The 24,576-nt window shown below is 36.0% G+C and overlaps 1 protein-coding gene across 2 annotated transcripts; it reads right to left on the bottom strand.

Moving 5' to 3' along the window:
* Window positions 1-70: 70 nt before the first annotated feature.
* Window positions 71-24,437, bottom strand: camk1db (calcium/calmodulin-dependent protein kinase 1Db). Of its 2 annotated transcripts, none has more exons than XM_051689807.1 (11): window positions 23,912-24,437; window positions 13,548-13,679; window positions 11,736-11,810; window positions 7,044-7,182; window positions 6,737-6,866; window positions 6,575-6,650; window positions 6,374-6,486; window positions 4,527-4,605; window positions 3,407-3,494; window positions 3,103-3,250; window positions 71-2,176 (listed from the first exon to the last, which is right to left on the bottom strand). In XM_051689807.1, exons 1-11 carry the CDS (start codon window positions 24,004-24,006, stop codon window positions 2,073-2,075), a joined length of 1,179 nt encoding a protein of 392 aa, XP_051545767.1. In that variant the 5' UTR covers window positions 24,007-24,437; the 3' UTR covers window positions 71-2,072. The 2 variants fall into 2 exon arrangements, with proteins under 2 accessions (XP_051545767.1, XP_051545768.1); XM_051689808.1 differs by having other exon boundaries at window positions 71-2,205; window positions 23,912-24,436.
* Between the last annotated feature and the right edge of the window lie 139 nt (window positions 24,438-24,576).

Consider the following 24,576-nt stretch of genomic DNA (forward strand, 5'->3'; position numbering starts at 1 on the left):
TATATATATATATATATATATATATATATATATATATATATATATTTTTTTTTTTTTTTTGAGCTGGTGACCTCTGGTTGAGTTGACACGGAATGACTCAGTAGATTTATTGCATTACTGATATAAAGTTTCTTTTTTTTATTATTATTTGACTAGTTCTATATGTTCTAATGTACCAAAAACTCTTCAATATATTATAAAGACAACAGGCTTTTGCACAACTCCTATATCCTGCATTTTAAGCTGTTAGAAAGTTGCACAAACTAATCACAATATATTACAATCTGAAAATCTGTGCAAGAAGATGCTAAAAATTAAAATAAGTTTAAATGTTACCTGTTTTTCTTATTTGAAAAAAGCCTTGCTTCTTGTTCAAGGTGATACTGTCAGAGCTGAGGCAAGAGACATTGTAAATCTTTGTAACTTAAAGGATTTAGTATTCATTTTTTTTTTTCTTTTTTTTTAATAAAAGCAATTCATATTCAAATAAATTGGACCAACAACCAAAAATTGGTGTAATCTTGTTGTTTAATGAAATCAACTCACCATACCCTCACCAACAAACACTCACTAAAGAACAAATCGACTGAAGAGAAAACACTGCCCACATCATTTCTGTTACCTGAATGAAAGATCCAACACCCAGCTGCTAAATTCAGAGGGCTAGTATGAAGACCATGATGACACTTTAAAGCAGAAGCTGTTTGCAACTCGCACAGTCATATATCATTAGACGCATTTTATTAAAACAGCTTGAGCTAAAATGAAAACTCTGATTTATGTATTTGTACACCAAACAGTGTGTGAAATGTTTGTAATTTTTTCTCAACTGAAATAGCACAAGGTCAGCAAATACAAATGTCTGTCAAAGATAGCTATTTTGTCACTGAAACTGATTCAAACTCATTTGAGTTTAATGATAACAGTTTGATTTACAGTGTCACATATACTACACATTACTATAATAAAAGTAAGTGTCTAAAACAGTACTTTAATATCCACAAAATAATTACATTCATTCAAGTACTCACTATGTAATTACACTGTAACATAAACACTGCAGTATGTAAAGTGTGACCAAAATTAAGTGTTTAAAGTCATTAAAAAAGCAAAGCTAAGAAATGTATTTAAAAAATGAATCCAAAACATACACAAAATTTTAACAAGTGCTTTTCAACACTATGGATCATTTTATACAGACCTTCAAAAACATTTGACACACAAATCACTCCAAATTATTTTACAGATATCAACAAATTGTTGATAAAATCATTAAACTTAACATTTACATAATTGTTTTATACAATCTTCACATCCTTCAATCACTCTGTCATATATGCAAGACGCATCCAGAACCAAATTTCCAGTTTATACACACTGGATGACAATAAACTTGTCTTTTAACTTTTAAAGCCTGTAGATTTACTACACTCGACATTTTGTTAAAGGGATAGTTCACCCAAAAATGAAAATTCTGTCATGATCCACTCACATGTTATTCCATTCTGCCTAACATCCCCATTTTGTGTTCCATGGAAGAAAGAAAGTCATACAGTTTTGGAACAACATTAGGGTGCATAAATGATGACAGAATTTTCATTTTTGGGTAAACTATTCCTTTTAATGTTACTCTGACAGCCTTTATAATTTGGTTTGTTCAAAACAACAGCAGGTTCAAATACAGCAGCAAAAATTACAACAACTGTTTTATGAATGAACATAGTTTTATCTACACAACGCTTGTGCTTCCATTTTCTTACTTTCTATTAAAGAGATAGCTGGGGGGAACTGTCCCTTTAAGACTCTTAACAGCATGTCAAATTAACTCCACATATATTTAAATGACACATACGCCCCTGCCAGGAGCTTTACTCGGTGATACAGTCCTCATAATTATGCAAGTCATTGCTTCGCCACTATGTCTTGTGGCATATCGCGCCTTTGACTTACCAAAAGGGATTTTATTTTTTTGAAGAGGTGACTGAAGATGATGGAAGTTACCGATAAACACTTTTTCACAATATTCTTAAAGTGCAGTAGTCTCCAAGTGTGCAGTCTGAAAGGAAGTGATGTCATTTGGAGCCGGTGATGATGGTGGTGACCGTGGATGGCCGCGGATGACGCTCAGGTGGTCCCGTCGTGGAGGAAGAGTTTGACGCTTGCTGCATTGCCGAACCTAGACAAAGATAACACCCTCCTCAAGGGCTGTTCGACAACACGAATAAATACAACATACGGAACATCATAAAGTAGATGAGTTACTTTACTTAATGACATCAGCAAGTGTCCTGTGACAAATAAACAAGTGTACATTTTGAGCCTAACCACATGGAAATTTCATGACTGCGGTGACTTTTTTGCAAAATGACTTTACATGGTTCGTTATGTATATATTCCGAGGTGAAATGTCTACAGTGTGGTGCTAAAAGAGAGTTCAATGTTCTCAATCGAGTTTTAAATCAAAGTCAACAAAACCTAAATGTACCTCCCTACCATGGCCAGGTCTGGGGGGGGGGGCCTCGCTCCCTACCCTAAACCTAAACCTAACTAACAGTGCCAGAACAAGAAAATGTGACATGAAAAACACAATTGCTAAAGCTATCATGTCATTTTGTGGTGCTTCTATGACACTTTCGGCTCACGTGTCGACTTGTGTGCTCTACAGGACTCTTTCCCCGGTCATTTGAATCGCAAGTGCACCGCTCAGTTGAGCTACCATGCACTTTGATTGCATGCAGATAAGCCTGTAAATGTACATGGTTATATAATGCAAATGTTAAAATCGCCTTACAAGTCATGCGCTATCGTAAAAGTGTTTATATGTCATAAGATGGCATTGTGTGGGGAACAGAGCGAAAAGTACGTGTTTATGAACTGATAATCTGTCGTTTTACTCGTGATTTACTCAATGTTGTTTTAGCTCCTCTAATGTAAATTTCACCAGGAAGCTGCCGCAATACGTACAACGAGCCACATAGAAATCATTTAGTAGAAATGTATGTATAGTAACGTGATTCGACGAAACAAGGATGGTGAATTTGTGAGTCATTGTGAGTGACAGTAAACAATGAGTTAATTCATGGCATCATGGCAATAACTTACAGTCATTGAGGTTGACTGAGGAAACATCGACTGATTGACTCTTCACTGGCATTGTTTGATTCTGCTTCCTGTGCTGAGAGGAATCTATACTGCTGCCAAGCTGAAGACGCCTCATATGTCGGATGACTGCGGTAGCGTTAAATGCTTGCTGATGAGAAAAAAAGGAAAGATAGACAGAGTAACAGAATACTGGCCAATATCAGATTTCTGTTCTTGGAAAATGAATAGATGAAAACTAAAAAAATCTATCCCTTTAAGGCACTGCATAAACATCTCCAAAGATGGAAAGAAACTGCCCACTCACCCGCCATTTAGCTTTTGCAAAGTTTTTCTTCATCTGTCGACTGACTGATTCATGGATGTTCTTGCAGAGAGCAGTATCACCTGCTATCCTGTATTTAGAGAAAAGAGTTCATGGTTCAATCTCCTGCAGTGTCATCTGGTATCCATGAGGAGGCAGTGTCTTATGATACATGACCATATACTTCAGTATAAACATAATTATATAATATATATACATGAAAAACCTTATCTTTGGGCTTTGTGTTCAATAACATTTTATAACATTTTAGTGAGGTCACTATAGGAAGTAGTAGCAGTTAAGAATATGGGGCATTTGCTTGCAGGTGTTTGTTTAAGATCTAATCTAATCTAAACTAAAAAAAAAAAAAAACTAAAATAAATATCAAATATTAAATATAAAAATAAATATTTAAATATAAATAAAAAATATAAATAAAATGTAATATATTAAAATACATTAATTAATTAAAAATATTAGTAATATATAAATATAAATAAAAATATAATTTAATAATATTAAATTATAATAAAACAATAAATAAAATTAATAAAATTAATTTATTAATTAAAAATGTTATGTGTGTGTGTGTGTGTGTTATATATATATATATATATATATATATATATATATATATATATATATATATATTATTTATTTATTTATTTATTTTTATTAACCTTTTGTACCAGTAAGATTTTTTGGATTGTGACATTTTCATTTAAGCACCCACCCATTCTCATTACAGTATTACGAATAGGTCAATCTCTTTGCGAAATAAATAATACAGCTTAGTTTTTAAACTGCAAACTGTTTATAAATCATACTACCTCCAACTTAAGCGGATTTAAAAATCATATTGTCTAGACAGACTAATTTCCATGTATAATATTACAATAATGACAATCTAATGAGAATCATCATTAAAAATAATGAGAATTAAATGACCAAATCTTGAGTCAGACGCATTACATGAGAGAATAGGGGGCGGCGAAATATCCTTAATTAATTCATTAATTATTTGTCTTTATGAGATTCACCCAGGAACCTGAACTAATTTAACATCAGGATTTCCCTCTGAAAAGCTGTGAACACCATGAGACATTAATTCTTTGTCGCTCACCAGGGATGCTTAAGAGCCTCTTCACATGTTAACCTCTTTTCAGGATCTTTCTGCATCAGGTTACTAATGAAGTCTTTAGCTACAAAACAACACAAATGCAACAAAACCTGAATAAGTTACACAAGGGGGCAGTTATAATTGTGAAAAAATGACACCCTCCTACACTTTCCCCAGACACCAGGGAACAGCTTGTCGTGTGGGTGGCGAGTTGTTATTTTCAAACGATACTGAATTGCAGAACACCAGATAATGCCTTTCAACTGCTGATTTATATCTGGCTGCAATATATCAATGGTTACTTTCAGAAAACCCTTATTAAAGTGTTGTGTGAGAAAAAGTAAGTTGTATTTGACAAGTAAATACAAGTAACCAAGTTCGTTCTGAATAAGGGGTTTCAGGGGGTGGAAAAGAAAAAGGAAGGTGAAGAAGGGTGTCATTTTCTCAGATGCTAAGAATGGAATAAAAGCTTAATGCAGACAGAGATTATGTCAATAACTACAACTGATTAATTTCACACAACATGTGTTCTCAAACGTAATATCAGTTAAACGTAACTCAGTTTTGTTTCAAAATGTTATATTATATTCCCATATTTATCTGCTACAAAATAAAGTAGTTAGGAAATGTACTGCTTATCCCTAAACTGGGCAAAATAGTAAAATAACTACAAAAAGTGCTGTTGTTACAACCTATTCCTCTACCAAAATGGGTTGTAACATAAAAAAAAAACCCATAAACATTTTAAAGGGATAGTGCACCCAAAAATACAAATTCTGTCATCATTTACTCACCCTCATGTTGTTCCAAACCCATTTAAACCTCTTTTTTTCATGGAAAACAAGTGGAGAAATCCTGAAGAATGTTAACCCTGGTCTTTTTTCCATTATGCTCTTTTCCAATAAAAGTGGATGGAGACTGAGGTTGTCTGTCCCTAACGTTCTCCTTTTGTATTCCACAGAAAGAATGACATGAGGGTGAATAAAGAGGCCAGTCAGACCGAAAGCTGATGCCCCACAACGAATAGAACAGAAAACAGGTGTCTCGAGACATCTTGAAGTTGAAATCTAAAAATGTGATGCCAAAAACAGCAAGACGTGGAGCAACAGTCAAAGATGTCTGTCAAGCGCATGTTTACATAGAAAACAATTGACAAACAGCGTAGACTGATGTTAAAATGTGTTTGGTGTGAACGACACCTCAGTAATGACAATTTAAATTTTGGGGTAAACTATCTCTTTAAATTTTGTGCCTAACTTTATTGTGGTAATGAAATTTACTTGTTCAAAATAACCATCCCCGACCTCAACCACCTCCTATTTAATTTAATTTAATTTAATTTAATTTAATTTCACAGGAAACATTTACATTCAACACATTATATAAATATTAGAAAATAAAAAAATTTGCCCTCCCTCATAACCACCCTAATCTTATCCCATCCAATTTAATTTAATTTAATTTAATTTAATTTAATTTAATTTAATTTACATTTATGGTCTACAGGAAACATTTAAATTCAAAACATTAAATAAATATTAGAAAATCAAAGATGAGCCATCCCTCATCACCACCCCAACATAATTTAATTTAATTTAATTTAATCAGGAAACATGTTAATTCAAAACATTAATTAGACATTAGAAAATCTAATTATTAAACAACTTGAATTGTTAATTTTTTCTTCTTCTTCTTTTTTTTTTTTTTTTTTTTTACCTCAAAATTGGTTTTGGAGGGTGGTGGACATTGTGGATTGTGATTTTACCCCTGTATCAAATTTCTAACTAGTTAAACTGATGGTGTTACAACTCACCCCATGTAACAAACCCTCCCCGGTCTCCCTTACTCACCTGAATCAGAAATGTCGTCCCAGTACGGAGAATCAAACTCATAATCTGCCCTCAGTATTTGCTCAAACAGTTTGGAGTCATTCTCATCGTAAAACGGGGGGTAACCACACAACCTGGGGAGGAAAAAAGGGGAAAAAAAACCTTCAATTCTACAGACCTCTTTTCAAAACAACGGAATGAAAAACCAACTACTGTACTTACAGGATGTAAGCAATAACTCCAATAGACCAGCAGTCCACTGCTTTACTGTAAGGCTTCTGTGCTAATACCTCTGGTGCTGAGATACAGAAAGTGAGAGGAAATTCAAATTCATGCTAATTGCATAGTGAGCTATTATCAAGCCCAATGGATTGACAGACCTACCCACGTAACCCGGTGTCCCACACGCTGTGGACATGATGTCATTGGCTGCACCCTCCATCTTGGACAGCCCAAAATCACTTATCATGATCTTAGACTCTTCATGTGGGTTAAAATACAGCAGATTTTCAGGCTACCAGGAGACAAGAGAGAGTCAGAGAGAATTATTTACTAATTCTCATTTCCACAAGTAGATAGGTGTGGTCACAGTGTGGTGACCTTTTTCATCTGATGTTCCTTGTCGCCCTTATATAATGAAACATTACACGTCTGTATATCGATTTGTTTTGGGTGTAAGTTAAATCGTTACCTTTAGGTCTCTGTGGACGATCCCCAGTGAATGCAGGTAGTTAACCGCATCCAGGACCTGTTTTATTAACGCGCTTGCATCCTGCTCCGTGTAGAAGCCTCTCTCCACGATTCGATCAAACAATTCCCCACCTGACACACTGAGAAATAAAAGAAATTTGCACCTTAAGACTCTACGAAATCACCTGACAAGCAGTTTTCTTTAAGGTGTTGATGAATTTCCAGTTGGAATATTGGGCAGGACAGTAATTTAAAAAGCCACTACCAACTAAAATTTTGGTTCTGGAAATATTTTTCCCATTCATTTTCTTCCATATGTTTTCATAAAATCCTTCATTAAAAGTTCCAAGCCATGAACCAAACCAACCAGCTCCGAGATGAACCGCACACTACAAACTTTGATTTGAAGCATAAAAGTATTTAAAATCGATAATAAGACAAAGACAAAGAAAAACATATTTTATGAGGGAATGAACAACAATCCCATGAAGCACTGTGAATGATGTAATAAAATAAAAACTATGGAAATACATAAAACTATCAGTTTAAAGTTGTTGATTATAAGTACATAAGCAATATATTTAAATTTGATTGCAAAATATCCAGCTATATGCAAATACATACTGTAAGGAGTTTGAGAGTGTAGAGAGACCAACTCAATTGCATCATTCACAGTGCGTCATGCGAGTGTGTGATTGCTGAAGAGCTCTTTTGCCGTGCTTTTCTCACCGCAATTTTCTGATTGGTGGATCATTTCCCTTCAGGATTCATGGTAAGTGTAGTTCTAAGCCAGAAATTCCACTATTAAACATGATTTTTTTTTTCAAATGAAGATAAAATAATGCGGACTGATGGCTTCAACAGAAGCATTGACTATCAAATAACATCCTCTGAGCTCCTTGTATGTCTGTCTTTAAAGGTTTATAAGTTATTGTTAAAATCTGTTACACTCTATAGGCTTTAGGTGAGTCATGGCCATAAACTATGATTTGTAATTTGTTACTGGGTTAGAGGTGGAATTAGGGGGAAGGACATTCTCATTCTAGAGAGCATTCGATTGGTCAAAAGTCTGTGTAGTGCAAGATAAGTAGTCAATATTTTTTAGATTTCCTGGAAGAGAAAGACTGTAAATGATAAACGTGTATATCTGCTAAATGTTAAATGTAGTCAACACTTAAAACCCTAATAAGTTGACTTTACTCAATTAATTGAGTAAACTCGCTCCCTAAGTTGAATTAAGTAATGGGGTCTCCAAAACTTGTGTAATTAAGTTCACTTAACTTGGTGATCATATAGAATGAACTTAACTATTTACTGTAAGTTAAAGGGTTAGTTCACCCAAAAATGAAAATTCTCTCATGATTTACTCACCTTTAAGCCATCCCAGATGTGTATGCCTTTCCTTCTTCAGCAGAACCGAAATGAAGATTTTTAAAACACATTTCAGCTCTGTATGTCCATACAATGCAGGTGAATGGGTGCCACAGGGTGCTGGCTGTTTGACAGTCCAAAAGGCATATTTAGGCAGCATAAAAGTAATCCACACGACTCCATTTGATCAATTAATGTCTTCTGAAGCAAATCGATAGTGTGGCGAGCAGGGCAGGGCAGAGCGGTGTCTGGGCAGAGTGAGGGACGGTGGGAGTATTTAAGGAGAGGAGATAGCAGCAGACAGGGATAGAGAGAGAGACACAACATCTTTGAACCCCGTTACATTGGAAATAATGCATGGGAAGGAGGAAGCTGTGGCCGGCTTGACAATCCACACATCACATTTATTGACAACACTTTTCAATGTGACACACACAATAACATTCACAAACACTGCTTTTCAGCATCACCAACATTGTAGCATGCACACACAGCTTCGTTGCATCTCTCTCTCCCCATCTGCCGCTGTCTCCTCTCCTTAAATACTCCCACCGTCCCTCACTGGAACGCGAGACCGGTGTGGCGCACAGGTGGAACTCGTTCACCCCTGATCTTCCCGGCCTCGCTCTGCCCAGATGCCACTCAGCCCCGCCCTGCTCACCACAGATAGGTTTGTGTAAAAAATACATATATAATTAAAACTTAATTAACTTTTTAAAAAATGCTTCCTGCTAGCAGTGGATGCACCACGAAGCTGTCACATGATGTTAGTGCATTGCCGTAATTTATGGGTGGGACGGGTGGGACATGTCCCTACCACTTCATTCACTGACTAACAAAATCCTAGTACTGACAGTGCTAGATGTACAGATCAAGTAATTATGTGAAATATTTATTGGAGCTCTTAAATTGGTCATCAAGAACGACTGTTTATCAAAACAGTAAAAGATTATTTGACATTATCTGCACATAACCTAATTAATATTCAAGAGTTTTGCCACAACCAAAATGTCCCCACCACTTTTTAAAACAAAGTGACGCCCATGCGTAAGCGTGATGGTGCGTCCACGTGAGAAGTATGAAGCGCGTGCTTTGTTCACAACAAAGGAATGAAAGAGTTAGGTCATTTCAAACAGCAATACAGCGCTGGGCGGAAGTAACGATTTAAAGTTAAAAACGTTTTAATTATCAATTTGTTTCTTACACATATCTATCGATTTTCTTCAGAAGACATTAACTGATCATCTGGAGTCATGTGGATTACATTTATGCTGCCTAAATATGCATTTTGGACTGTCAAACAGCCAGCAGCCTTGAGACATCCATTCACTTGCATTATATGGACATACAGAGCTGAAATGTGCTTATAAAAATCTTGATTTCTGTTCTGCTGAAAAAGAAAAGACATACACATCTGGGATGGCTTTAAGGTGAGTAAATCATCAGAGAATTTTTTTTTTTTTTTTTTTGGTAACTAGATGCAAGTAAACTCAAATTTGCTATTTGTTGTTGTTTCTACTTGATAATTTTAATTGAAAGGTCAAATTTAGGTCATACAATAACAGCTTAAATAATGAAGATCATAACTGATTCTAGGTCAATCATTAAATGAACTTATTTTTCCACAGAAATGCATAGACACCTGCACTTCTGTTGCACATGCACAAGGAGAACTGAGATTGTGTTAACAGGGTCCAACTTCACTGAAATATCTATTTGCAAAAAAACAAAACAAATAATACCACAAAAGAACTAAAACCTCAACAACTGTTTAAATGCACCCATATGTTCCCTTTGACCAAGGAAACATAAATAAATAATTCAAGCACTAGCCATTATGGGTATTCCCCATATAGTCAAAATGTTGTACTCAATAGTTTGAGTTATTAACACTTAAAATCCTATGTCTATGGATTTTTAAGAAAAATAAGGAACATAGATATTTGAGTTATGAGCCCCAAACTTGACATTTCAAGTAATGTTTAAGACAACTTATGGCTTATAGATGGCTTTTAACCCTTTAAGCTCAGGCCCAACGGCGAGAATTAGTATTTATTTTTTTTGTCAAAATATTAATAACAACAGTCTTGACCAACACAAGATATCATTTGAAAGCTTAGAATCTCTACTTTACAATGCATACAGGCATTATGACCAAAACTGATATCAGAAGTGTTCAGTTTTGATATAAAAAAAAGCAATTGCACTGTAGATTTTATTGCAATCAGTAAAAACATCAAACTCATCAAATAGCCATGAGTCATATGTTGTTGGAAAGCTCTCAAAGAGTAGAATACAACCAGGCTATTTGTTTTACTCACTGACAAAAATATAGCGAGTAATAGCTAAGTACATGTCTTTGACGATTATGTTGGTGTTGCTTATATGCAGCGTTTTCACTTATAATTCATGAAAAATAAATGGAACATAAAATATCACATAGCATTACTTAGAGGCGTTTATCTCTCAATCAAACCCACACACAAGGTAATTGGATGAATAGATGATTAGATAATCCACATGAAGCACAATGTTACATATGGCCACCAGGAGATGGCGCCAAGCAAATGACACAAACTCGATGCAGACTCACTGAGTCAAAAGGCACTCATTACTACAATCATGTCTGTATGCTATGCAAACCTTTAGTCATTGTTGTGTTTGCATGTGTAATTAGCTCTTATGTTCAATTATTATGTTTTATTTTTTTGGAGAGGCTTTTGGACACATGGAGATGTTTTTTGGACACTAGGATAAATTATATTTGTAATGCTACAACTTTTGATTGTTTTGTCGTATCAGCACACATTTTTTACCAGATACAGTTGACATGATGGAACAAAACAAAAGCTGTTTTTCTGAGCTACCTTATTTACAACTAGAGATTTACAATGTCAAATCAGAAAAATGAGAGAAAAAGTACATTTTTGGCTACATTTTGTGTGATCTTTCAGTAGTTTCTTAGGCTGAGAGTCTCAGAATGTATCAATCTATATCATAAAAAAAACAAAAAAAAAAACAAAAAAAAAATACGTTTTATTTACAATGCTACCAAACACTTGACCCTCCTTGCTTTTTTTTTTTTTTTTTGGTCAAGTTATAAGCCTTTAATTTGGGGTATGCCATTGAAACAGGAAATCTTTAAAAACACCCTCAGAGATTGAAGAGTTAAACTAAAAAAATAAATAAAATAAAACATGGAATAAATTCCACAAAACGCTTCAAAAACAAATACCATACAGCCATTCCACATAAACAGCCACTGAATATAACATAAGGAAACAACATATGTTGAGGCCACCCAACAGCAGCTTCTACTCACAGTTGCATAATTAGATATAGATGACTGGGGCTCTCGTAAATGTCTTCCAGGGCCACAATGTTCTCGTGCTTGATCCTGAAAAGAACAGACAGAATATTTGGTCAGTTACAACAATAAGTAACAGAACATGTGGCGAACGCCCTTGAGTGGATCATGAAGGCTTTGTTTTGGATGGCTGATGTTGGTTCCTTTTACACATGCAGTGCTTTGAGTGTTTGGAAAAGAGCCATTTAAATGCAATAGTACATCAAACACAAACCTATGCAATTCACAGAACTTTGTAAATAGATCAAGTGAATTTAGTATTTTTGGAAATGATATTTAACCTATGAATTGTATTAATGATCTTAACTTATGAAGTCAGATAAGTCCACTTCTGAGTCTCTATGATATTCTGGTTCCTAGATATGGCTCAAGCCCCTCCTCCAATTTAAGTCTATCAGATCTGTATGCCTGTTTTTGTTGTCAATCCGGCAAAAACCTGATTGCTCATGTCTGATTGCTTGTAAAATAATAACCACATAGATCTTTCAAAAAAAATTATAATATAGGCCTTTATGGTGCAATGCATTCACTAGTATTATTATGACCACTGTGTAAGACTGTATCTCGACTCCAGCTGCATGCTGCTGGGTTTTTACTTGCCAACATCCCTTTTGCTTTCCCTTTTTTGCCTGAACGCCTTTTTACCATGACAACGGCGGAGTTGTGCATGGCCTCAACGTGCGGTGAATAGCGAGGTCTGTGGCAGAGGCCGCATGAATCATTTGTACGGCCTTTAAAACTCCTTTGACAGGGACAGGTAGGAGTCAGTAAAGGTAGGAGGCCATGAGGGGTGTGTCACAAAGACTGAGTCATCTCCCGCTTGGAGGAGAATGGCTGAAACGCCCACTAACTGCTTCCTTTAAACTTTAGGTTGAACTTCTAGAGGAAATTGTGTAAAACATGTATTTTTTTTTTTATTTACTTTTTTTACATTTCCCTTTACTAACCCACAGGAATTAACTGAGCTGTGCTCTCCACATTAACGTTATGGCTCTTTACACTTACTGTATTTCAAGAATTGACTCATTTGTGTTGTTTTTTATTTATCCTAAAGAATTTTAAGAGATACAACTGAGAAAAGGTTCATACAGTACTTGTAGGAAACATAACTGAGATCTCATTAAAGTCTCTTGAGATATGAAAGAGAAACCTCTGAGAAATAAAACTTTTACATACAGTATTTGTGCCAACAGTAAAATTACCATTTTAAAAAAAGACTTCTGAGTTTAAAACAAGGAGTCAAAATGTTACAATTGCCCTTGTTATGTGTTTAAAGCAAATGTCTTAGATGAACCTACATTATAATTATATGAAATAAGTTTAAACACCTTAAACTCTATTGACCTGCCGGCGAAATAAGATATTGCGGAAAAAATATATTGTGAAAAAAGTTTACGCTTAAACCGTTAAAAGTCCCTGTATACACAAGTCAGGCATATGAGGTATAATTTGAAAGCTTAGAATAAAAACTTTCAGAGAATACATCACTTTTGCAATTATGTTACATAAAATAACAAAATAAGGCCTGAAAACATTTGCTTCGCAAATTAGCTCCCCCTAGAGGTATTGGGGTAGACAAATCATATATCAAATGAAAGCTCTCATTCCTAGGAATGTGAGAATATAGTTTATTTTGTTGCCCTTATACCAAAAGAATCACAAAGTGAAATATGATTTCTGTAAGACATCAAATACAAACATCTTTTTTTATGTGCCGAGCAATGCTGCTGTAAGCCCCAAGTAGCCAGCTGCTTTTTAAAAACTTACTTCGTCAGAACTGCAATCTCGTTTTCTATTCCGCTCTCTTTTCCTCTCAGTGCTTTTTTGGGGATACATTTCACCGCGTACATCTTTCCTGTGGTCTTCTCTTGAGCCAGGACCACCTCTGAAAACGCCCCACTGGAAATAAAAACATTAGAAAAAAACTAAATGCAGTTAGTGGTTGGTTATTTTGTAAAGGAACAACTCACCCTCTTGTCAAACCTGTATGACTTTCTTTCTGCCTTGGAACACAAAAGAAGAAATGTTCAAGAATGTACTGGTCACTGTTTTCCAAATTAAAATGAACAGGGACTAAGCTTCAAAAGCAATGCAAAAGCCCTATGAAAGTATCATAAAAGTGGTCATACGACTCTTTTGCTATATTCCAAGTCTTCTGAAGACATATAATAGATTTGGATTAGAAACAGACCAAAATTTAGTCATTATTCACTGATAATGTTCGCCTCCAGTGAGCTTACAACTAGAGAACCGTTATGGCCATGTTGTTGAGTCAGTGAGTTGAGTCTAAAAACAGGATCAGTTCAATTCAAGAATGAATCATTCAGACTGGATCAACTGAATTCATTGAAAAGATTTGACCCATAAAAACATGAAAGCGCCAATAAGAGCTAAGGTGAATGTCAAGATTATCAGTAAATAATTACTTAAATTTAATCCTCTTGCCTATCCAAAGCTATCATATGGCTTCAGAAGACTTGGACTATAACACACAAGGTGCATGGACCACTTTTATGACACTCTTGCATCCTTTTTGAAGCTTAAAGCTCCAGTCCCCATTCATCGCAGTTGCATTGCAAAGAGCGACTAGGACCCTTTTCAAAATTTCTCTTTTTGTGTTCAACAGAAGATAGAAAGTCTTACCAGTTTTCAACGACAAGCAAATGATGACAATTTTCATTTTTGCGTGAAATATTCCTTTAATATAGACAGGAGACAGAGATAAAATAAGGTCTTTTATATCTTACCAGCCTTATTAGAACTCATTGGAGCCCTCAAGATTAATACATACACAAATACACACACAGACATTAACCTCTCTGATTCTTTAGGAATGTCCTATCATATGCAATATTTGTTATCAGTTGGCCACTGTGGCCTGTCGCTAAGCCTTTATTGGTCACTGAAAATCCGCTCTAATCCCCTAACACACAGACACACACGCGCATACAGGCATCCGCAGCAATTAACAAAGCTTGGAACAAAAGGGCATATTTCCATCAAAGGGTTTCCTGAAGTGTTTTATCAAATATAGGGCTTGGTGCCTTGCCAAAACAAAGTATTTGTCATCTGTTTCTAAAACTGTACAGTTCAACGCTCATCTACGACTGAAATATAAGCCCCTCGAGCAGCTGGAAATGCAGTGACTCATTGGCCGATCGCCCCGCGGGTTCTGTACTTTGTAAGCTATGTGTTCATATAAAAGCGTAAGATTGCAGTGGGTGCAGTGGGTGTTGTGCTCATCTCGGCTTGGATTAAAACTGGAAAAAACAACAACAGCGTGTGGCCAGAGCACATTAAACATCAGATTTAACACATGTAATTTTATGTAATTCAGACACCTTTCACATAAATCTTTCAATCAAAAGATCATAAAAAGCATGAAGATTTTGACTAAATAAATGCACATCAATAAGACTAAGACACCGCATAGATGCCACAATATTTCTATGTGGTTTCTAAGGTGTTCTGAGTGGTTTCTAGACAGCCTGATCTCATGAAAATTCTGTGACTGTGACAACATTTACCTGTTTTCTTACTCGGTTTGCGGCAGTTCCGAGGTGAAATGTCCACTGTGTGGGGCTAAAAGCGAGTTAAATTTTCTCCCAAACAGATGAGGAAGTTTTAAATCAACAAAACCTACCTCCCTACCCTAAACCTAAAACCTAAACATAACAGATAGTGTCATTAAAAAGCAAAAACGAAATAAAAAAATGCATTTGCTGAAGCAGCTATGTCTTTTTATGGTGTTTCTATGACACTTTCGGCTCACGTTTCGACTTGTATCCTTTGCATCACAATTTAATTGTGCACGTACAACCTTATGAATGTAGCTGGTTATGAAACTTTAAAATGTATCGCCTTACAAATCATGCACTATAGAAAAATGGTTTAGATATCATAAGACAGCATTGTGTGAGGAACAGGTCAAAAAGTAAGCGTTTATTAACTGATGATCTGCCATTTTACTCGTGATTTCTGTGAAAGTGAATAAAACTAATTGTTGTTTTAGCGCCTCTAGTGTTCATTTCACCAGAAAACTGCCTTGATACGCACAACGAGCAACGTAAAAATCATTTTGCTAGGTTAATGTACGTTTAATGTAAGTCTATGGGATTTCTGTGTGAAAGTTGTAAGACTGATCCAAAAAGAACACATCTACTCTTCTAGAAGCGTGATTTAAGGTGTCGCTGTCTTTTTCTGCATATCGCGGCCCCGTTTCATGGCCGGCCCACCGGGAAAAGTCCCAGTTCTCCCTATGGCCAGTCTGCTCCCTGGGTTAGGGGTTTGTTCAATTTGCATGAACGTTCCATGGGTGTACCTTCTGAACCATCAATCTAACCAGATAAGCAGGTGCAGTTTTGTGTCAGTTAACCGACCAACAGTAGAGGAAATCATCAAAGCCACAGGAAGTAGAAGCTAAGAGGAACTCAACAAATGTATCACACCTTAGGGTAAAACTTTGAAAGCATGACCGTTAACCTACATCCAGCACTGACCTTTTAAAATATTGTTTTCTCTGTCAAAATGTGACTTGTGGTGTATCAAAACAAGTGAAACTGACAATACCAGGATGCAAATGCAGTGCATTAGATTGCATGCATTTTGCAACAATGCTTATTGGAGGCAGAGCTACCAAGCTAAAAAAGCCAACATTTTTAAATAAAGCAACTATTATTTGAGGAAAATGTATTTGCATATCTGTTATACCCATTCATTTGAACAGCATGAGGTTAGTGTGAAACTAGTGATCATGCATTCTGTGGTCCATGACCTCATTGCTCTTCACTAATGCTGAATTTCCCATGCAAATGTCAGTGAGTTTCAGAAGACTTTACATGGTGTATGAGATGTGGGTGTAATCACGGATTGTGAAATGTGAGGGAACATCAGTTCAGATCTCAAGAATAGAGATTTGATGTTTTAAAGGAATATTCCGGGTTCAAAACAAGCTCTGTTGAAACCATGTGGCAAACAAACAGTAATTAACTTACAATGGAAGTCTAAGGGGCAAGGTATTGTTAAACCACTTAAACCATGTAAAGTTATCTAAATCGTCCTTTTAACCCTGTAAAGCCTGACATATGAAAGAACTGTCAGAAAATTTGATTTTTGTTTTTAACATTAAACTGTTTTTAGTACCATTAGACATGTTTTATTTTTATGCATCATATTTGATACATTAGGCTTTAAAGGTCATTATCCTCCTGAGACCCTGCAATTCATTTTTGTGTAGTACATTTGTTATTTAAGATTTTCTTAGCTCATACATGCTACAGTGGTAAATCTCGGGGTATTATCAGAGGACTCCCTGGGCTTTTTAGAGATACCAAATGTTTGAGAGTTTGGCCAATCTTCAGTCTATAAATATGGATTGAAATGTATCAGTTCAATTCAGCACACTAAATACAATATGAATAAAATTTGCATTTAATGCACCAAACACTATATTGACATGTAAAAAGGGAAATTGTAAATAAAAATTCGCTGGTTCTCACGAACGTCTGGTAAGATGACATCATAATAGCTTGTAATGTAAAATAATGAGATCTTTATAATGACAGAGCAGGCTGCATATATGAAAATACACAGAAATAATAGTTCACACTTGAAATACTGTATATCTTATAAAATGTGTATGTCAGAATTTTTTGTTTTGTTTTTGTGGTGGGCGTGAATGTAATGTAATGGTGATTGAGAGATATTCCTCAAAAGCCTATTGTATCATATTTGATGGATTTATAAGGGGAGTTTTCAATCAAATAATAAACAAAGATTTTTAACCAATCACAAGTCGCTTATATTCAGCAAATACTCATTTTAAAATATCAGTAACAATATAATCATTACTGTCACTTTTATTTTATTACAATAAGCTGTTATTTATCCCAACATAAGAGTCACTTTTCGCACAAGTCCGCTGGCATTTTAAATAGATCGATATAAACATTGAAATCACTTTTTTCACAAATAACCACTAGATGGTGCCATAAACATGTGAAACTTACATACCATAGGTTGCTTGGCTCATCAGCTTGTACAGAGAGTGAAACAGGACCCGTCAAATGTTATGTATCATATTTGATACACACAGCGTTATAGGGTTAACAATGGGAGTACTGTTCTAAATGGATCAACTTTTGGTTAACATAAATAGTGTCATTCTGGTATTTATGCAAATATCCAAAATGAGCACATGGGAAATCGACATGTCGCTACTGAACGTTCTAGTACCCTGAAATCAACCCCATTCTGCCGAGCTACTGACAAGCGCCATCCCCTTTTAGACATTTTTGCATCAATTCAAGTGTTTTTATCTTTTCCTGTGACGCGATTGATAGAGCGTTGCGCGAGCATCCTCAGAGACACAGGTTCTGGTCCCGTGGAAACCAGGAAGTAATTACGTTCACATAAGGAATTATGAGGACTATTCGAAGGTTGCATTTGCCCTTTAAGATCCCATATTTACTCCACTGTCAGTTACGTAGGTGTAGAGTTGGGGTTTTGGTTAAGGCTTATGTTTAATAAAGTATACATTCCTGTTTACTGCATTACATAAGTTACAACTAAAAATACAACTCGATTTACAACTTGCTTTTGGCACCACTCTGTGAACATTTCACCCTGAAACTGGAGCTCACACTTAACCATTCGATCAACAACATTTCCGGTTTTGGCCACTGGGGACAGTGGTTAAATTTTCAGTAAGCAAGGACTGAGTTAAGCACAAGAACTTTCAACCAACTGTAGCCAAACTCACAAATAATTCTGACATATGTGAAAGTTAGCAGGTTTACTGGCTTTTCATTAGTCATGACAGGAGTTGAAATACTGGATATAACTTTACACAGATAGGTTTAGTAAGCAATTTCATCACAATATTCTCATGTCTTGAGGCTATACTGTAAATCATCATTTTTGCTTGTTTTTACAAACTGAGGGACAAATTTAAATTATTTTCTGTTGTAATTAACAGGTGCTTTCGATAGTACTTAACCCTTACTAAATGACAAATTAGGTCTGAAGATTTATAATACTTTTTTTCTTAAGAAATTGTTTAAGCAATTTTACCAGATTTCACCCGAGGTCATTAATTGCTGATACATTCAGAATTTTGTTGTGACTTTGAATATATCAGCAATTAATGACCTCGGGTGAAATCAGGTAAACTTGCACCTTCACTAAAAAGGTAACGAGATTAAGACAGGATTAATCTGGAATTTCTTAAGGATTAACACTACACTGTACATTTCACTTATACAGAAACATGGAGAAGTATAGATGGAACGGAATCCCATAGATTGTTAAAATATTTCTGTGTGTTTGTGTGCATGGGGGAAGATGGGAGGAGATTGCGTGTTGGTTTTTGTTGAGTCATTGTGGGGAGGAAAGTCTGAGCTATTTTCACAAGAGGCAAACTGCAGCCACACGCTCCAATCAGGATCCGGAATTAAGCACTGAATAGGAGTAAAAATTGGCTTTGGCAAGTAAATAAAACCGTTATCCTCCAGGAGCCAGAAATTTAATAAGAAATTGCAACATAATACAAGATTTAAGCAGTAAAAATGCAAGAACGACTTTCTGCCCCTCGCTAACCATCTAATAAAGGAAACACCTGTCACAACTCCCACAACATAAAACGACTTTTAACTCAGTGAAAAATGTATCATAAGAAGTTTATCTAGGATGCCTACATGTCAGAACTCCATGTAGTGAAACATAGAGTATGTCAAATATTCCTTTCATTACAAGGAATGTTCCGGCTTCAATACAGTTTAAGATCAATCATCAGCATTTGTAGCATAATGTTGTTTAATATAAAAAATATTTCGACTTGCCCCTTATTAATTAAAAACACATGGTTACAGTGAGGCACTTACAATGAAAGTGAATGAGCCCAGTCCATAAACGCTGAAATACTCACTGTTTCAAAAGTATAGCCACTAGACAAAATCAATATGCATGTGAACATGATTTTAGCATTGTAAAATTGCTTACTAACATTTTATGTATAAAGTAATATCCAATACTACAACTTTGTTGTCACAATGACATATGCTAGTAAACATTGTAATCTGGTAAGTGCTGTAACACCTTTAAATCCCTGATATTATAACAATAAAATCATGTTAACATGTATAATGTTTACATCTTGTAGCAATACTTTTAAAACAGTGTGTATTTTAACATTTACAGACTGGCCCCATTTACTTCCATTCTAACTGCCTTACTGTTATGGCAATTGTAAAAATAAACAAGAGACAAGTTGAAATCAGTTTTATTGTAATCAACATTATACCACAAAATCTGTTTGGCACTAATATGCAAGGAAAAAAAACAGGATTACAAGAATCTATATTTTTATTTATTTGGCTTTAAACACTTAAAAATTCAGCTCAACCAATTAGAATTTAAAATCAGAACCATCCATTTAAAATGATTTCATTTTGCATTCTCAGCACTGATTGGATGGCAGGGGTTCCAAGAATCTGTCCTGTTTCCCAAAATCTGCACTCTGAATTCCATCAGTTTTAAGAATTCTAATCTGTGCAAACATTTTTTGACCAGCTGTTGAAATATATGCGTGTTGGTTTCAGTTTAGTGGCTCTAAAAGCTGAGTCTGGAAAATCTTGTGTAAGGCGCATTAGAGAATCTGTTATGTCATCTTCGGGATGAGAAATCCTGGAGAGATAATCCAGGTAATGCGTGTTCTAGATTTATGTTTGCTCTTCATCAAGTTCAGCACAGAGCATTGCAGAAGTTATGTCATTTAAAGGGAAGGTTCATCAAAAAAAGAAAATTCTGTCATAATTTACTCACCCTCATGTTGTCCTGAACCTGTATGACCTTTTTTCTACCATAAAACACAAAAAGAGGATGTTAGGCAGAATGTTAAGAACAGACATCCTCGGTCACCAGTACAATTTTCCATGCAATGAAAGCGAATGGTGACTAAGGCTGTCATTCTGCTTACTCTCTCATTTTGCGATCCACAGAAGAAAGAGAGTCATACAGGTTTGGAACAATATGAAGGTTAGTAAATAATGACAGAATTTTAACTTTAAGTACCCCCTGAAGTATGTGTATCCCTGGTTGGGAATGACTTGATGCAATCGACCAAAATAGTTCTTTAAAACAAGCATTGGCAAAAGCGATGATGCAATGGAAAAAAATTACATTAGAAATAAAGAAAAAAATTGGTCTAGACTCTGAAAATGTGTTAATTTATTAAAAGCAACTTCCCTGTTGCTTTTAAAATAAATAAATAAAAGATTTTCAGAGTGTAGACATTTTTGGAAGTTTTTGTTTGATTAATGACTTACTGGGGAGAGCACGGTGACTATTTTTAAAAATATTACATCATCCATGCAACATCACAATTACTTTTGCAATGCTGTGTGCAAATCCCTATAAAAAGAATCATACATCCAACCTGGTCTCTTAGAATCACGTTACTATACCTAGTTTTTTGCTAAATAATTTTTACATGCCTCGTTGTACGCATTGCAGCAAACATGGTGAAATGAACATTAAAGGCACTAAAACAACGACTTTTATTTTCTTTCATATGAAACGGCAGTGTATCTGTTCATAAACACATACTTTTTGTATGTTCTAACATGATCAAATTGCGGAGTAGCTCAACTGATAAAGCGTTGCATGTGCGACACAAAGCACCGAGGGACGAGTCTTGTAGTGCATGAGAGTCGACACATAAGCTGAAATGGTGACAGAAGCACCACAAAATGATGTGGTTGCTTCAGCAATTTCGTTTTTTCATCTCACATTTGCTTTTTATAACACTTTAGGTTTAGGGTAGGGAGGTAGGTTTGGTTGATTTAAAACTCAATAGAGCATTAACCTTAAAAACCTCATCTGTTCTGGAGAAAATTGGACTCTTTTAGAGCCACTCAGTGGACATTACACCTCGGAAATGCTGCGATACGTGTAAGGAACCGTCATATAATTTTGCAAAAATGTTGCTGCTATAATCACGTCATTTTATAATATAAGATCAAATACATACATCTGAACACAAACGAAAATAAACTTTGTGCCTCGGTGAGATGGGACCACCAGGTGCAGCTCATTCATTGACAGTAGAGAGCGAGTGGGGAAATAGACCTGGAGAAGTGAGTTGAGGTATAGGGTGCCGTTCCATTGGCTGTCCTGAAGGCTAGAGTCAAAGCCTTGAATTTGATGTGGGCAGCATCTCTGTGAGCCCTCTTTGGTTGATTGAAGACTAGATGCGATGCTGCGTTATAGACCATCTGCTGCAGCTTAATCGCGCTAGCTGGGAGGCTGGCCAACAGAGCATTGCAGTATTCCAGTCTTGAAATGTCAGGAAAGATCTGATTTTTCTGATGTTGTAGCATCGTATAATCTGCTCTTCTTATGATAGAGAAAGAGGCCTCAAGACAGCATGATCTGAGTCTTTTCCCCTATTCTCTGGCCCCTCAATCTGCACCCATACAATCCAGTTAAAAACTCAAAGCATTGTGGGTGGGGTGCTGAACCTCAAATGACATGTAGTCAAGCAGTCAGATTAAAACGATCATCACACATGTACACACATGGCTGTGATTCCTGCTGTTGGCCTGCTGAGATGTGATAGCACAAACTGTAACATGGATTACCAGCAAGAAAAATGTGCATTTGGATGGAGATTCTGAATATTCTTTATGGAGAGTAAATATTATTGTTACACACAGTTAACTGTCGTAACTAATTCAATAGCTACTATGCAAATGTAACATCAACAGGCTGTGATTAGTGATAATAATACCCTATTGGAAAAGTCTTTTGACTTGCTTTTGTAAAAATGCTATGCAACACAAATCTCCGCAGTGTGACAGAGCTGGATGTTAACTTTTAAAAGACCCCATTTTAAGGATTGTCTATGACTGACCTGAACTGACCAACCTCATCGGCCTTAGATACATGTTGTCTTCTGATGTTCAGATGATCTACATTGCCCCTGCAGCATGCAACTGTTGCAGAATGCAACAGTTTTCTTCAACTGAAGGAAACAGATCTCTTTTTTTATTTGAGTTGTATAAATTTTAGTTTTTACAGTAATTTTAGGGGTTACGGCGTTACATCGTCAAGGCAGCGAAGTTGTAAAATCGGATACTTTACTAACTTTACAAAGAAAAAGTTTGTAATTGATTTTGTCACACTACAATCATGTTAACACCCATATTGTTTAAATCTTGTAGCTATACTTTGTAAACAGTGAGTATTTAACATTTACAGATTGGCCCAATTGACTTCCATTGTAAGTGCCTTACTGTAACCCAGGTTTTTGCTTTTTTTAAAGAAAAGGAGGGATGATTCGAAATAATTTTTTAGTGGTAATCAACATTATACAACAAACACTGTTGATTTTGTTTTCAACCAGAAATTTTCCTTTAAGTTTTTTTCTTTTTTTTATTTATTATTATTATTTTCCAGCAAGGAAAAGGCTATTTCAGTAATGAAAAATGTTCTTTCTCTAAAGGACATACAAACAAGACCTGTCCTGTTCTGTTGTAGCCCTTGGCCTCTTTTTCAACAGCAAACCCCATTGAACCATTACTTCAGTGCTGGTACTACAGAAAAGCAATTCAGACAGTTGATAATGACAACATAAGACTGCATTGTTTGTTGTGGAATGGTACAAAAGCTCTGCACAGTAAAACCCTCCATGTCAAGTAGGTTAAGTGTGGATTTAAAGCGTATACATTATACACTGATACAGGCTACATAAGCTTTTAAGCATCCTATTCTACATCTGATTCAATGCTCATCTGTACAATTAATATGAATAAGCAGTAGCGGTTCTAGCTTGTATGGCGCCCTGGGCGAAACCCTCTTCAGCACAGCTGCCCATGTCGCCCATGCCTAAATCTGCCACTGTGAATAAGAGTTACGAAAATGACCCTGTTATCAGTGAGCCTGAATTTGAACCTGACATTTTTAACCATTTACAGACTAGTAAACAAAGTGAATACTTTGTGTGTGATGCTATGTTAAACCTGCATACAACATCAGAATCTTCTTAACAGGTCAAACTTTCGGAACAAACTGGCGAACGATGACGCTGCTGAATGTAGATTACAAAATCCGCGTGTGAACGCATCAATACTCACGTCCCGAGGATCTCTTTGATCTCAAATATCTTCCTGATGTCATCCACTTGCTTTTTCCACGATCCATTCACAGATTCGTCGCTTCCCCTGGCCATGGTGCTTCCAGGGAGAGCGCTCCCTCCGAATAGCCTTTTTAACGCGTAAATCTTCCCAACCTTTCCGTAGCCGCTTCCTGGAAATAAGAACAGACAGACACGCAAACGCGGGTAGCGGTCGCTTTTTCTATCGGACTTTAATCGGTGCCCGCATTTCGTTTCAGCCCAAGCGGTATCGATATAAACAGAACGGTCGGGTATGACCGACCTACACGCGACTCTTTTATCCAATCCAGTCGACTCGCTGCGGATCCCGCCTCACCGTGTCGAGAAGCGCGCTGACTGAACCGGTCACAGATCCAACAAACGTGCGGATGCGATATTCCGTTAAAGGATTTCAAAGTAGGGCTGGATGACAATGGTGCGACTGTTGTCTGGTAAATAAACGGCGAGTCTGTGTGACCGGATAAAAGCAGAACAGACTGCGTCAGGAACGGCGGACCTGCTGCATGAAGTGCAGTGCAGTGCATTCATTATTTTCCGTCCAAACTGGCAAAATATCACAGAAAACATTATTATTATTTTGCATGTTTCAGTTAAAACATCCTAAATAAATAGACTTCATAAAAG

The sequence above is a fragment of the Myxocyprinus asiaticus genome, chromosome 46 (genome assembly GCF_019703515.2).
Source record: "Myxocyprinus asiaticus isolate MX2 ecotype Aquarium Trade chromosome 46, UBuf_Myxa_2, whole genome shotgun sequence".
Taxonomy (NCBI): domain Eukaryota; kingdom Metazoa; phylum Chordata; class Actinopteri; order Cypriniformes; family Catostomidae; genus Myxocyprinus; species Myxocyprinus asiaticus.